The 16,084-nt window shown below is 38.9% G+C and overlaps 2 protein-coding genes across 3 annotated transcripts in view; one reads left to right on the top strand and one right to left on the bottom strand.

The window, feature by feature from the left end:
- Window positions 1-16,084, top strand: part of LOC115065857 (uncharacterized) — a 150,471-nt gene that overhangs the window by 103,898 nt on the left and 30,489 nt on the right. The gene's annotated exons all lie outside the window — the stretch shown is intronic.
- On the bottom strand, window positions 1,238-3,350 carry LOC125776743 (uncharacterized). Its single transcript, XM_049450298.1, has 3 exons — window positions 3,157-3,350; window positions 2,917-3,099; window positions 1,238-2,847 (listed from the first exon to the last, which is right to left on the bottom strand). Exons 1-3 carry the CDS (start codon window positions 3,235-3,237, stop codon window positions 2,569-2,571), a joined length of 543 nt encoding a protein of 180 aa, XP_049306255.1. The 5' UTR covers window positions 3,238-3,350; the 3' UTR covers window positions 1,238-2,568.

Below are 16,084 nucleotides of genomic sequence, written 5' to 3'. Positions count from 1 at the left end.
GGACCTTATCAGTGTGGCTTTAGGCCTGGCAAATCAACAACCGACCAGATATTCACCATGCGCCAAATCTTGGAAAAGACCCGTGAAAGGAGAATCGACACACACCACCTCTTCGTCGATTTCAAAGCTGCTTTCGACAGCACGAAAAGGAGCTGCCTTTATGCCGCGATGTCTGAATTTGGTATCCCCGCAAAGCTAATACGGCTGTGTAAACTGACGTTGAGCGGAACCAAAAGCTCCGTTAGGATCGGGAAGAACCTCTCCGAGCCGTTCGATACCAAACGAGGTTTCAGACAAGGCGACTCCCTATCGTGCGACTTTTTCAATCTGCTGCTGGAGAAAATAGTTCGAGCTGCAGAACTTAATCGAGCAGGTACAATCTTCTATAAGAGTGTACAGCTGCTGGCGTATGCCGATGATATTGATATCATCGGCCTCAACACCCGCGCCGTTAGTTCTGCTTTCTCCAGGCTGGACAAGGAAGCAAAACGAATGGGTCTGGCAGTGAACGAGGGCAAGACGAAATATCTCCTGTCATCAAACAAACAGTCGTCGCACTCGCGACTTGGCACTCACGTCACTGTTGACAGTCATAACTTTGAAGTTGTAGATAATTTCGTCTATCTTGGAACCAGCGTTAACACCACCAACAATGTCAGCCTAGAAATCCAACGCAGGATAACTCTTGCCAACAGGTGCTACTTCGGACTGAGTAGGCAATTGAGAAGCAAAGTCCTCTCTCGACAGACAAAAACCAAACTCTATAAGTCTCTCATAATTCCCGTCCTGCTATATGGTGCAGAGGCTTGGACGATGTCAACAGTGGATGAGTCGACGTTGCGAGTTTTCGAGAGAAAAATTCTGCGAAAGATTTATGGTCCTTTGCGCGTTGGCCACGGCGAATATCGCATTCGATGGAACGATGAGCTGTACGAGATATACGACGACATTGACATAGTTCAGCGAATTAAAAGACAGCGGCTACGCTGGCTAGGTCATGTTGTCCGGATGGATGAAAACACTCCAGCTCTGAAAGTATTCGACGCAGTACCCGCCGGGGGAAGCAGAGGAAGAGGAAGACCTCCACTCCGTTGGAAGGACCAAGTGGAGAAGGACCTGGCTTCGCTTGGAATATCCAATTGGCGCCACGTAGCGAAAAAAAGAAACGACTGGCGCGCGGTTGTTAACTCGGCTATAATCGCGTAAGCGGTGTCTACGCCAATTAAGAAGAAGAAGAAGATTTTTTAAGAGCTTGATAACTTTTTTTTAAAAAAAAACGCATAAAATTTGCAAAATCTCATCGGTTCTTTATTTGAAACGTTAGATTGGTTCATGACATTTACTTTTTGAAGATAATTTCATTTAAATGTTGACCGCGGCTGCGTCTTAGGTGGTCCATTCGGAAAGTCCAATTTTGGGCAACTTTTTCGAGCATTTCGGCCGGAATAGCCCGAATTTCTTCGGAAATGTTGTCTTCCAAAGCTGGAATAGTTGCTGGCTTATTTCTGTAGACTTTAGACTTGACGTAGCCCCACAAAAAATAGTCTAAAGGCGTTAAATCGCATGATCTTGGTGGCCAACTTACGGGTCCATTTCTTGAGATGAATTGTTGTCCGAAGTTTTCCCTCAAAATGGCCATAGAATCGCGAGCTGTGTGGCATGTAGCGCCATCTTGTTGAAACCACATGTCAACCAAGTTCAGTTCTTCCATTTTTGGCAACAAAAAGTTTGTTAGCATCGAACGATAGCGATCGCCATTCACCGTAACGTTGCGTCCAACAGCATCTTTGAAAAAATACGGTCCAATGATTCCACCAGCGTACAAACCACACCAAACAGTGCATTTTTCGGGATGCATGGGCAGTTCTTGAACGGCTTCTGGTTGCTCTTCACCCCAAATGCGGCAATTTTGCTTATTTACGTAGCCATTCAACCAGAAATGAGCCTCATCGCTGAACAAAATTTGTCGATAAAAAAGCGGAAAACACATTTCGAACCGAACACTGATTTTGGTAATAAAATTCAATGATTTGCAAGCGTTGCTCGTTAGTAAGTCTATTCATGATGAAATGTCAAAGCATACTGAGCATCTTTCTCTTTGACACCATGTCTGAAATCCCACGTGATCTGTCAAATACTAATGCATGAAAATCCTAACCTCAAAAAAATCACCCGTTACAATCATTTTTCTTATTTCCTCTAGTGACAACATCATCATCATCCTCTACATATTCTTGTTTCTTACTGGCTTCGCGGGGGAAAAATAATAGCGCACTTAGACTTTTTTGGACAATTTTTTGTGATTCGGATAATCGGCGATTCGGATAGTCGGAGTTCGGATAATTGGAGTTCTACTGTACTTCTTTCTAGTCGTGCAACTACAATAACTCGAGTTAACAGTTGTTAATTCACACGAACATCATTCACTCACCCTTCTTGCACAGAATTAATTCACACCAACAGAATGAAATGTTTTGGTAGACCAATTCTACAGAGTTTTTTACGAGAGTTTTTTACTTTTTGTACAAAAAACACAGCAATAAATAATTCAATTAATGTACACATTTTTCACTTTTTCTCTTCTGTTTTTTTCACAATAGTTTGAGCAAGCGACACCATCACTGCCGCTAAATTATTGATAGACTCCGTGTATTTAATAATTGAATCTAACGTTTTAATACGGAAATCTCTTTCCTCCTCGGCTTTCCCTTTCATACGATCCATATAATTGCGGAACATTTCGTCCGTCGTCATTTTTTTTCTGCGAGACGATGACGGAGTGTCGTAATTGGACGCATCCGAAGTCGTATTCAGGGGCGATGGTGCAGCTGTGAATACTACTTCTTCCTAAATTAGAAAAAGAAAAAACAATTATATATTCTGCACACTCGTATTGGTCTTTCTTGTTATTCTTACCTCTGTGCCAATGGCTGGTACATCAGTCAACCCATCAACAGCGACTGACCCCAACGTATCCAACGCTCTCTGCTCCATTTCAGAGAGCTCAATTGTTGAGCTGGGACCGCCACCTGTCACCAGATTGTGCGCCTTGGCTTTCCTTGCGTGTGACCTTACTTGGTTTTTCCAATGGGTCAGATTCTGTAAAACAAAGGACATAAATACATGCATATGCCAATATATATGGTTAAAAATTACCTCTCTCCATTTGATGGGGTTCCGGGTGGGCCCTTTTAGGGCATTTAATTGTGCGGAGAGTTCCGCCCAAAGCTCCTCCATTCTTTTCGGCCGCGAAGGATCGTTTTTGTGCAACTTTATTTCCGGGTGAACCCGCACAAAGTTAAGGTAGCACTCTATTTGCTCCTTTGAGGTGCGCGACACTTTATTATGATCTGTAAAAAAGATATATTATACATATATTATAATAATCATAAAATAATGAAATTTATATTGTTTACAATTACTTACCTTCCTTTTCCATTATTATCAAATATAAGGATGAACACATGTGTTAATCGATAACTGCGTTGTTAAATTTTTTCATATTTACTTAACAATTGATTCAGATAAAATGCATATGTTAAGCATTTATTATAAACTATTTCAGTATTAGTTTTCAATAACTGTACTGTGCAATTATTAAGAAGAAGTTTTACTGCTAAAATCTTATGAAAAAAAAACTAATTGCATGCAATCGTTTCATACATTACGATTGTGCACTTGCACTCATCTCTAATCAGCTAAACTAAACAGCTGATTGCTGCCCTTCTTTTCACCATACTATTTGGTGAATATTTTTGAGACTGTATCTGCCAGAATACCAAAATGAGACATCCTGACTAACAGAGTCACTAAATTACGATTGTCTCAATTAGAGACATGAGACAACTGTGACAAGCAGAATACCGGCATTAGTTTGTATTGAGTAAACACTTTTGCGTATGTATCGAATGTGAGCTTTATGTCTTTCCTCATGTCGTACCTTGTTTTTAGGTCAGCGTGGAAAGCTGTGGTTCGTTTAGGTTTCATTAATTTTTTTAATGTTTCATTAAGAATTGTTGTGTTTGAAATTTAATCGTAAACCGTTCGTATTCGGGAAATGGCGTGTTCGCTTCTAAATTATTTTCTTTATCGTGAATTATTTCAATTTGTGTTTTAAAGGACTTAAATGGTGTTTTCACGTGTGTTATGTGTCTTAATTCAGACGATTCTGCGGAGTGCATAGACGTATCTGATGTGGTATTAATTTGACGCGATAGTGCATCGGCTACGACATTTTCTTGTCCCGGTTTATATTTTAATTTCACACCATATTCTTCTATTAGATTTTTCCATCTTTTTAATATGGTGTTTGGGCTTTTTTCCGATATTGAAAAAATTAATGATTGATGGTCAGTGTAAATCGGTAAATCTGCTATACCGTACAAGTAGTTTCTTAGTTTCTGTAATGTGGAGTAACTTTGTTCTGTTTTTGTAAGAGTTCGTGATATGAATGCTACCGGGTTTTTTCCTTGGCTTAAAACTGCTCCTATAACGTAATTGCTAGCGTCTGTGGTTAGGTCGAATCCTTTTTTGAAGTCTGGTTGGTATAATTCGATTTTTTCTTTTAATAGTTTCTTTATTGTATTTATAGCATCTAGTGCATTTTTATCTAGTTTTATTTTTACATTGGAACTTTTATTCTTTGAAATGTTGCCGTTTTCTCCTCTCAAATATATTGTCAGTGGTTTGCATATGTGTGCGAAGTTTTGCATGAATTTCCTATAATTGGAAGCTAGGCCTAAGAATGAGCGTAGGTCCTTTAAGCTTTCAGGGGTTTTATACCTATCTATTACCTCTATTTTTTCAGGATCTACTGTTATTCTACCATTTTTTATTACGTGTCCTAAGAGTTCGATTTGTGTTTGGAAAAACTTTGACTTTTCTTCAGAGATTTTCATATCAGCGTTAAGACATCATCGATGTATACGTAGGCGCATTGGCCAATGTATGGTCTGAGAATGTCACCCACGCATCTTTGAAATGTAGATGGTGCATTTTTTAAGCCGAATGAGAGTCGTAAAGATTCATATTTAGCTCCGTTGATGGAAAAGGCTGTTTTTTCCCTATCCTCTTCCTTAATTAGAATTTGGTGGAACCCTGATTCTAAGTCTAACGTCGTGAAGTATCGTGCTTCTCCTAAGTTTTGTAGAGTCATATTGATATCTGGTATCGGGTACCTATCTACAACAGTAATTTTGTTTAACGTTTGGAAATCTATAACCATTCTCTTTTTTGGTTTTCCTTCCTCATCTAATCCTTTTTTAGAGACTGTCCATATCGGGGCATTGTATGGGCTTTTGCCCTCTTTTATTATACCGTTGCTAATAATTTATTTATTTCCTTTTTTACGAAATCTTGATCCGCGTATGGATATGGATATTGCCTAACCCATACAGGATCATTAGTTTCTGTTCTAATTTCAGCTTTTATTGTAGTTGTATACGGTAAGTTTTCATTTCTATAATTATTTTTCATTAAACCTTTTATGCAATTTTCGAACTGTTTCTCGCCTACTGTATAGTTTACCTTTGCACTTTTTGAGTGATTTGACACTTTATTAAACGTTATTGAATACTTGAAAAGATCTATCTTTTCCTTCATTTCCTTTAATGAATCTTCTCCTAACAGGATATCAAAGTCTTTTAATTCATTTATTTCTAGAAATTCTAAGTTGAATCCTACTAGATTAATTTTTTTTTATGTGTTATTTTTGAACTACCAAGAAGTGTAGTTGTATTTATTATTTTTTCTAATGGTATACTTTTTGCATATTTATAATTTTTGCTTACGTAACTACTGGTTTTCCCTACATAGGGTTGTGCGCTGGGTTTGGGACCCGCCACGTAAAAAAAACAACCCCAGCGAATAGTAACAACCAGCCTCGGATGAGAGACCCCCCTTTTGATGACGACCATGGAAAACGAAATAAGGACTACGAATTGAGGGCATGCACCTGGAATGTCCGGTCCCTTAATTGGGAAGGTGCCGCTGCCCAGCTGGTTGATGTCCTCGTGAAAATAAAGGCTGACATCACCGCCGTCCAAGAAATGCGATGGACGGGACAAGGACAAAGACGAGTAGGTCCTTGTGGCATTTACTACAGTGGCCATATAAAGGAGCGCAAGTTTGGTGTGGGATTCATAGTGGGACTCCGGTGAATGAACGTCTAGCCACAATCCGCATCAAAACGAGGTTCTTCAACATATCGCTGATTTGCGCCCACGCCCCGACGGAAGAGAAGGACGATGTGACCAAAGATGACTTTTATGAGCGCTTGGAGCTCGCTTATGAGAGCTGCCCCCGCCACGATGTCAAAATCGTGCTTGGCGACTTCAACGCCAGGGTGGGCAAAGAAGGTTTCTTTGGCACTACGGTCGGTAAATTCAGCCTCCACGAGGAAACATCCCCGAATGGGTTGAGGCTGATCGACTTCGCCGGGGCCCGAAATATGGTTATCTGTAGTACTAGATTCCAGTATAAGAAGATTCATCAAGCTACCTCGCTGTCTCCGGATCGAAAAACCACCAACCAGATCGATCATGTTGTGATAGACCGGAGACACGTCTCCAGTGTTTTAGATGTGCGTGCGCTCCGAGGTCCTAACATCGACTCGGACCACTATCTTGTTGCAGCTAAGATTCGCACCCGCCTCTGTGCAGCAAAAAACGCACGCCAACAAACACAAGGAAGGTTCGACGTCGAGAAGCTGCAATCGCAATAGACAGCCGAACGATTTTCTACTCGGCTTGCACTCCTGCTCTCTGAGAGCACTCGTCAACAACTTGGTATAAGGGAACTGTGGGACGGCATTTCAAACTCCTTACGTACAGCTGCAACCGAAACCACTGGTTTTCGGAAAGTGCAAAAGAACAGCTGGTACGACGAGGAGTGCCGTGTCGCAGCGGAGAGAAAACAGGCTGCCTACCTCGCAACGTTACGATCGACCACAACACGTGCGGAATGGGATAGATACCGAGAGTTGAAGAGGGAAGCGAACGCATTTGTAGACAGAAAAAGAAAGAGGCCGAAATGCGTGAGTACGAAGAGCTTGATAAGCTGGCCGACAGGGGTAATGCTCGAAAATTCTACGAAAAGATGCGGCGACTTACAGAAGGTTTCAAGACCGGAGCATACTCTTGTAGAACACCCCAAAGTGATCTAGTCACCGATGCCCAGAGCATACTTAAATTATGGAGGGAACACTTCTCCAGCCTGCTGAATGGCAGTGAACACACAACACCAGGAGAAGACGAACCCGATTCCCCAATCGATGACGATGGAGAAGACGTTCTATTGCCTGACCAAGAAGAAGTTCGAATAGCAATTAACCGCCTAAAGAACAACAAAGCGGTGGGGGCGGATGGATTACCGGCCGAGCTATTCAAACACAGCGGCGAAGAACTGATAAAGAGCATGCATCATGTTATTTGTTAAATATGGTCGGGCGAAAGCATGCCCAACGAATTTAAGTGTGCTCTGCCCAATCCTCAAAAAAGGAGACCTCACAATCTATGCTAACTACCGTGGTATAAGCCTCCTCAACATCGCGTATAAGGTTCTATCGAGCATATTGTGTGAAAGATTAAAACCCACCGTCAACAAACTGATTGGACCTTATCAGTGTGGCTTTAGACCTGGCAAATCAACAACCGACCAGATATTCACCATGCGCCAAATCTTGGCCGTGACCCGTGAAAGGAGAATCGACACACACCACCTCTTCGTCGATTTCAAAACAGCGCGAAAAGGAGCTGCCTTTATGCCGCGATGTCTGAATTTAGTATCCCTGCAAAACTAATACGGTTGTGTAAACTGCCGTTGAGCAACACCAAAAGCTCCGTCAGGATCCGTGGGGAAGTCTTGGACAGTAAACTGTTGTGGAAGCACAACGCGAGATAAAGGGCGAGGAAAGCCAGCAATGCTTTATATCAGTGTATTCAGTTGCTCGGCACAACCCTTTCGCATGCACTGGGGCGACACAGCTAATGTTACACCAATTCTGCTCTACGGTGCAGTAGTATAGTGGACAGGCGTACGAAAATCCACCTACCAGAACTTAGTGGATAGGGTTCAGAGGCTAGCTGCGCTGTGTATAACGGGGCTTTAAGAGCAAGTCCACCAGTGGCTCTTGACTGAAAACACAGCAAAATTGCGGGGACGACTACTGACTGCAGAAGAATTTACACATAGAACTTTCGGGCATAGCTCAGTGAGTAATGGTGGTTGGGCAAACACCGACTACATGACCCCATTTTTCAACTGGGAAAGAAAGTTAAAAGTATACATAAAAAATTATGACTAGCTAAGGTATGTTAGCTACTCGCAACACTGGAAACATTTATACCGATAACTCAAAAATGGATGATGGAGTTGGTGCGGAAATAAACGATCCAGGGTTAGGCATGAGGCAAGCTTCTAAGTTGCCGGGTTACTGCAGTATATTTCAGGCTGAGGTCTTTGCTATTGCGAAAGCTGTGGAACTGGCCTCTCGTATTGCATATCGGCCAGAAGTATCTTGGAAAACAGAGTAGCAGTGAAAAGTGTTGCCAGAAGTAATAAACTTAACTTCTCCTGGGTACTAGGCCACAAAGCATGGTGAAGAAAATCAAAACCCGATGGAACGAGCCACCAGCGAGAAAAACTGCAAAAGTCATGTACAAACCGGTAGATCGAAAATACACAACATTCCTATTGACAATCGATACAAGAAACTGTTAGAGCATGATGGAAATATTAACTGATCACTGTCTGATAGCGGTGCATCCGGGCAAGATGGGCTGACAGATAAAGAAGACTTTATGAAATGCCTAGAGCAGGACACCAGGGAAACATTGGAGCGCTTGATCCGCATTTGCAAGATTACGGCTCCCCGAATAGTCTGTTATTTTTGAAAGTTGCTGTTGTTGATGGTCGGTGATAGATGTTCTGTACTACTAAAGAAGGAGTTTATTGTTATCACTCTCGTTCTCGTAAAAATGGGCAGATCATTCATGGTTTTTAGTACGCCATGTCTGCTGCCATTAATATAAAGATATTGGATATTGAAATCAGACTGATTTTAAACTTTATTCATTATTTTAACTCAAGTTAACAATACAGTAGTGACTATGCCTACATACATTACCGTCTTCACCATAAAGGCCGTGCCCAGGGTATCCATTCTCAGGGGGCCCCGAAGGACCGACAATTTCTCTGACACATTTTTGTCGGACATATTACACTGTTTTCACAAATCAGTAATCTTATCAGAGGGTATATTTCCGAACGCATCCTAACTAATTTACTAAGTGCACCATCTAGTGATCACCCATGCAATCACTCCGATTCTAAAGTCAAGCTACACCGTGTAAAAAAGGCTTAACATAAATGTCGACATTGTCTATAGTTGGGGGAATGATGTATTATCATTCGGGGATCCCCCAACTTTCAGTCTGATAGGAGTGACTGAGTGGCGTTATTTTGTTTCCTTTGATACTGAGATCAATAAACACTGGATTATTTATCTAAGGTTTGATATTTAAAATTGAGTAAAATATACAGAAGTTTTGATTTGTTCGTTTAAACATTATTTCATTATGTCGAAAAGAACATATTTAAGTGGTTCACAAAACAGAAAAAAAGTTACAGCTCAAAAAGAAAAAACGGAAAAACTCCCAAAGCTCACTTCGTTTTTTACGGTTGAAGAAACAAACAAGGCGAGGGATTATTCATTCTCATCACCTCAAGACAAAAGTACCTAAATGTCACCAGGAAAAAGAGGTTTTTGGCTTCAAAAGGTCTTGCTTTTCTTGGCGATAATAAGACATTAGGATCGCAAAATAATGGGAATTATTTGGGATGCTTAGAACTGATTAGTGAATTTGATCCTTTTCTTGCTGATCACATACAAAACTGCGGACATCGTGGAAAAGGAAGAACATCATATTTATCGGCAAATACTTGTAATGAATTTATTAATTTAATGGGACAGCAAGTTTTGAAAACCATTGTCAAAGAACTTAAATCAGCAAAGTATTATTCTATTAGCGTAGATTCTATGCCAGATCTGTCCCACGTTGACCAACTAACTTTCATAGTTAGATACGTAAAAGACGGATAGCCTATTGAGAGATTTTTTGCCTATAGATAAACATAATGCGCAATATATAGCAGATACCATTTTGAACTTTTTTGAAAGCCTTGATATTCCTATAAAAGATTGTCGCGGGCAGAGCTATGACAATGCATCAGACTGCTCTTCTAATGGAAATATGAAATGATCTTTTGGAAGTATGAATAAAACAAGTCTAATAGCGGGATTCTGTAACCAGTCTCTATTTGAGACATTTATAGGTAAAATCTCAATTTGAGACTAGTTACTATTCACTAAACAGTCTCTAGCATTAGTCTCAAAATATTGAGACCTGGTAGATAGTAGGTCACAAAACTAAAAAGAATTCTTGTCTGCCATTTTGAATATACTGAATAGAGATCATCATAGATATTAAACGATTGTCGTTTTTTTTATATTTTGTAAGCAACTCAAAAACAAAAAGGTTAAAAATAAATCAATTTTACATAAATTTCGTAAATATTATGAAAAAAAAGTCAACATATGTTTTTATTTTTATTGATAATTATGTTTTTTGACTATGTTATAGGAAATTTAATATTTGTTATCGACATATTTATTTTCATTCAAGTATAAAACCATCTCGGAATAATGAAATATAATAGATTTTGTGACTGTCACTTACAGAATAGCAATATCGCCTCAAGTCTCAAAAATTGTCTCTAACTTAAAATCTCAAATTTAGAGACTTGAGACTGACAGAACAAAATTACTCCACATTACAGAAACTAAGAAACTACTTGTACGGTATAGCAGATTTAACGATTTACACTGACCATCAATCATTATTTTTTTCAATATCGGAAAAAAACCCAAACACCAAATTGAAAAGATGGAAAAATCTAATAGAAGAATATGGTGCGAAATTAAAATATAAACCGGGAAAGAGAAAATGTCGTAGCCGATGCACTATCGCGTCAAATTAATACCACATCAGATACGTCTATGCACTCCGCAGAATCGTCTGAATTAAGACACATAACACACGTGAAAACACCATTTAATTCCTTTAAAACACAAATTGAAATAATTCACGATAAAGAAAATAACTTAGAAGCGAACACGCCATTTCCCGAATACGAACGGTTTACGATTAAATTTCAAACACAACAATTCTTAATGAAACATTAAAAAAATTAATGAAACCTAAACGAACCACAGCTTTCCACGCTGACCTAAAAACATGGTACGACGTGAGGAAAGACATAAAGCTCACATTCGATACATACGCAAAAGTGTTTACTCAACACAAACTAAAAGACATAACAGACCCAACAGATAGAGAAAATATATTACAATACACACATATCAGAGCGCACAGAAACGCTAAAAATATTATCAAGAAGTAACAGAAACTTGTTATTGGCCAACACTACGAAAAGACACAGAAAAAATAGTCAGACACTGTACAAACTGTACAATGAACAAATATGAAAGAAAACCAATTAAACACGTAATCGGAGCAACGCCAACACCCAATTTAGCTGGCACATCTATACAAATGGACATATTCCAAATACGTGGCACGAGATACTTATCTATCATTTGTCGCTACTCTAAATACACATACTTACGTAAACTCGACACGAAGCGACAATTCCACGAAATAATAGAAGAAGTCATCACGCAAATATACCCCAACTGTACCGAACATACACTCACAGCAGTGCATCACTCAACATCGAACGCACAAGTCGAGCGGTTACATTCGACGATACTAGAAATAGCTAGGACATTAGCAGCAGACAAGGAAAGTACAGCAGATGAAGAAATATTTCAGGCAGTAAAAGAATACAACAGGACACTACATTCAGTAACCGAAGCAAGACCAGTAGATGTATTCTTTAATAGGAACCAACATCCTGACATAGCAGAAAAAATAAAAAAAAGAAACAAAATTACATGCTTGAATACCACAACAAGAAAAGAAAACACAGAGAATTCCAAGAAGGACAAATAATCTACGAAAAAACAGACAGAAGAGATAAATCCAGTCATCGTTATACAACTATATGTTGAAAAAAACCGTGAGGACACAGTCTTAACAACCAAGGGGAGGATCATACACAAGGATAACATACGCAATGTCAACACAACAAATATGGATATTGCTGATAACAATACTACTACTACATAAGGAACTACAAACATACGAAATAACAAACGTCGAAGACAAAAAATATATTCTAACACAAACAGACCCATCTTACATATCCAACGAAGAAGATTATTTATTCCACATAGTGAATTTAACAACAATCTTAGACTATTATGAAACCATAACAACATCCATAAACGGACACCACAACAATGAGCAAATAGCAGATACGATGCTCATACAAAGGATAGAAGCACTAAAGGATCAACGAGCATTAAATTTCCTTGGCAGTATATCCAGCTTCATAACTGGAGTTCCAGACCACGGCGATGTCATAGAAATAAAAGAAAAAAAGAAAGAAAGAATAAAAGACCCATTGATAGCACAATGTAATAATAAACTCATAAGAATCACTAAATGTAAAAATAATATGAGTAAATATATTTGTAAGCAAAACAAACAAGACAATTGTACTATACCAATATTAGAATACCAAGAAGCCTTTTGTAATACAATAGAAGAAAATAATATCCCCCTATTACAGATATACCGAGGAAACATCCTCCTCGAAGGGGAACACAAAATTAATAATGAAACAATTAATGGAACTAATTTAATACAATTTATTGATACCATAAAAATTGATGGTAAAGAATATCATAATCAAAAAGTAGAAATTAACGAATATATAAAAACACACTCTAATGATAAAATTAAACTATTAAAAATCTTGAATGGAGAATCTAACTATAAATTTAGCAACATCCAAAAATTACATACATTCATAATCCCTTTTGAGGAACACCCTATTAAAACAACTCTTATAACAATAAGTATAATCGCTATTTTAATAATTTTAACATATTTATCATTTAAGTTATATTATGCAGTACTTAGATATAAAATATTGAGAACACAACGAATGACACAAAAACGTTACGAGGAAGTACTACGATAACAAGGAATGGAATACCTAATCAAGAAGAACACCACTGCAACCGTATAAAAAGGCAGGAGCCTTTACTCTTTTTAAAAGGAGGGGAGAGTTAAGGCACATGTAACTTACAACACATCACTATCACATGGCAACATCGGACCACACCCAAAGGGTCAATGCCCAAAATACGTGATAACACTAAACTACACCATTATCAAGAACGACAAATTATATGTATTGTAGATTACCCATTAGTATAAATAGAAGCATAACCATACACGCTTCGTCTTTTGTATTTTGAATATTACTAATAAAGAACGTTCTGCTGTCAATGCAGAACTAAAATATTTTTCTTGACTAAAATAACCCAAGTGTTATTAATTCGCGCGCCCGCACATGCCACTCACCGCTGATGACTGACCTGAAGTTCAAACAAAAGAGCGAGGCGAAAGCTCAGCCAGAGAACTTAAAGATATGGAGAAGGTGCAAATTGAATTCTGTATGATAGCTACCAGAGCTTATTGATTGTAGTACGGAATTCACCATTCTCGCTGCTATTTAGCAGAAATGAGCACGTTCAAAGGCAGAAATATATGTAAAACGACTGAAATTATGCGAGAATGAATAAAAAGAAATGCTTTGAAGAAAGATATACAAAGTCACACAGAGAATGTACATACGTTCGTACCAATTATATGGCATACGCACGCAAGCTATAGAAGCACAATACATATGCAGATACTTACAAATATTCATACGCCTGTGAAAAAATTAGATCTAAGCGCAAATGTATATGTACACATGTACATACAAAATCCGGTGGGACTTTAAATTTCCCGTGGGAATAGTCACCGTCGCTGAGCTCTAAGCGACCGGGAGGGTCGGCAGGTCGGGGATAGCCGGACGGCCTGTAGTAGCAGGTTAATTGCGAAATAATTTTAAACGAATAAGCAATCCCCGACGAGAAGCGGCGGGAGTGGAAGTTGCGGTATAAAAAGCCAGCAAGACCGTTGAAACTCCTGCGACAGTGGGCGAATCGACACCGCCCCTTTGGAGTATGTGTCCCCCGCAACATCCAAGGACATGTTGTGTAATAAAAAAAAACAGGCGCGACGGCTTCCTGGTCAGCGTCTGTTCACCATGCTAGGTGCGACTGATATTACAACGTGACCGGTACACAGCGCGGCGCCTTGGGAGTCCCTGGATATCTTAACAGCGATGTCTCCGCTGTTAGGATGTTATATCTATTTTAGGCGCAAAGATACACTGTTATGAATAAATAATGTTCTGCAATTTTCATTGTAACTTGACTTAAATATTGGCGGATATATCCAACATAAAGTGACTCAGAAGTTCTAAAATCTTTTTATTAGGTTTGTGGGGGCTCAGAAAAGTATTGCCCCGATTCAACCCATTTTTGACACAATGAAATACTATTGTCAGAAAAGGATTCTGTGTGAATTTAAATTTCATGTCTCACACATTAACGCTATTTTCGGTCAAAAATCAACTATTGGTATCGGGTTCACATATTCAGTACCTAGGGGCTTGAACAGTTTTGTTTGGATTTAGACAATTATTGGTCAAAAGGTGGCTTACTTTAAGGGAACTATTACCGCAAAATTTTATTTCGTTATATAAATTAATTCTTTATTTGCGTACTGGAAAGTGAAAGAATCAAATGGAATTTTAAATTGTGTTATATAGAAAATAGGCGTGGTTGTAGTCTGATTTCGCTCATTTTTACAAAGTGACACAGGAAAATGAAAATAATGCTACGTTCAAAATTTTATCGAAATCGGTCAGTCGGGTTCCGAGATATGGGATTTCACCAGAAAGTGGGCGGTGCCACGCCCATTTTAAAATTTTCACACCGGCTCCGATAGAGCCCCCTTATACCATCTATATAAAACCCGTATAGAATAATTAAGCAGGATTTCAGTATTTAATTAAAAAAAATAAATAAAGCAGTACTCATTTTGTGCAACTGACCAACTATTTTCAACGCGCTTTTTTTAAAAGGGGGGAAAGACGTGGAAAATGTTTAAGCTAATATGTTAAGTAGAAACAGGGCTACAGGGAGCTTTCTAGGAAAAATAATTCATAGCTCGGCCTTGCCTTACACTATAACAAAAACACTAATTTCTATAAAATTAAAAAAATAATTTAGTTTTTTTAATGATTCATTGTTTTTCCGTAAAAAAAAACATAATAATACATTAACTAAATTAATTTTTATATCGTTAATATTAACTACATACCACGTTGTCCTGAATCCGTAAAAAAATATTTTCAGGAATTCCGTTCACGCAATAAAAAAAACCACTTGCAATTTCGAGAACAATGGAGAGTTTCGCGAATAAGCACGTGCGTTCTGAACAAAGTCTACGTTCCGACTACTTGTGTGGCAATATAGCGGCCTGAAGGTCATTCATTTAATCAGTTCATTGTAGAACGGTATCGGTATCGGTTAGGTATCAAAAAAATAATCAATTTTGAGTACCATCACTGAAGTTTGTCATTTTCAAATTTGTCCGGTTTTTGAGGGTAAATGCTCCTATGTGCGCCGGTCGGTCCGTATTTAGCGGAACTGGTAAAGCGAAGGACAGGCCTCAAGGAACTGGGTCATAGTCTCCGAGGGTACACCCGTTCCTGTCTACCGCCTCCTACACACGATGCGCTGTAAAAAAAAAAAAACAAACAAATGGAGAATAATTAGAGAAAATACACCAAAACCAATAGCAACAGTGTACCTGACTGCATGATGAGCAATGGCACTCAAAGCCCTGGCAGCATGTTTTAAGTAACGGTTTTATCCAGGGAAACGCCCACCATTATTAGGGGATCTAGCGAAGCGGACCCATTCAAACGTGTACCAAGACTGATGTGTTCACCAAAACAAGCGCTAGTTGTTGAAAAACCTGTAAGAGCGAAGTTG

Source organism: Bactrocera dorsalis, chromosome 2, assembly GCF_023373825.1.
Source record: "Bactrocera dorsalis isolate Fly_Bdor chromosome 2, ASM2337382v1, whole genome shotgun sequence".
Classification (NCBI taxonomy): Eukaryota; Metazoa; Arthropoda; class Insecta; order Diptera; family Tephritidae; genus Bactrocera; species Bactrocera dorsalis.
This window is presented reverse-complemented; position numbering and strand designations above follow the sequence as displayed.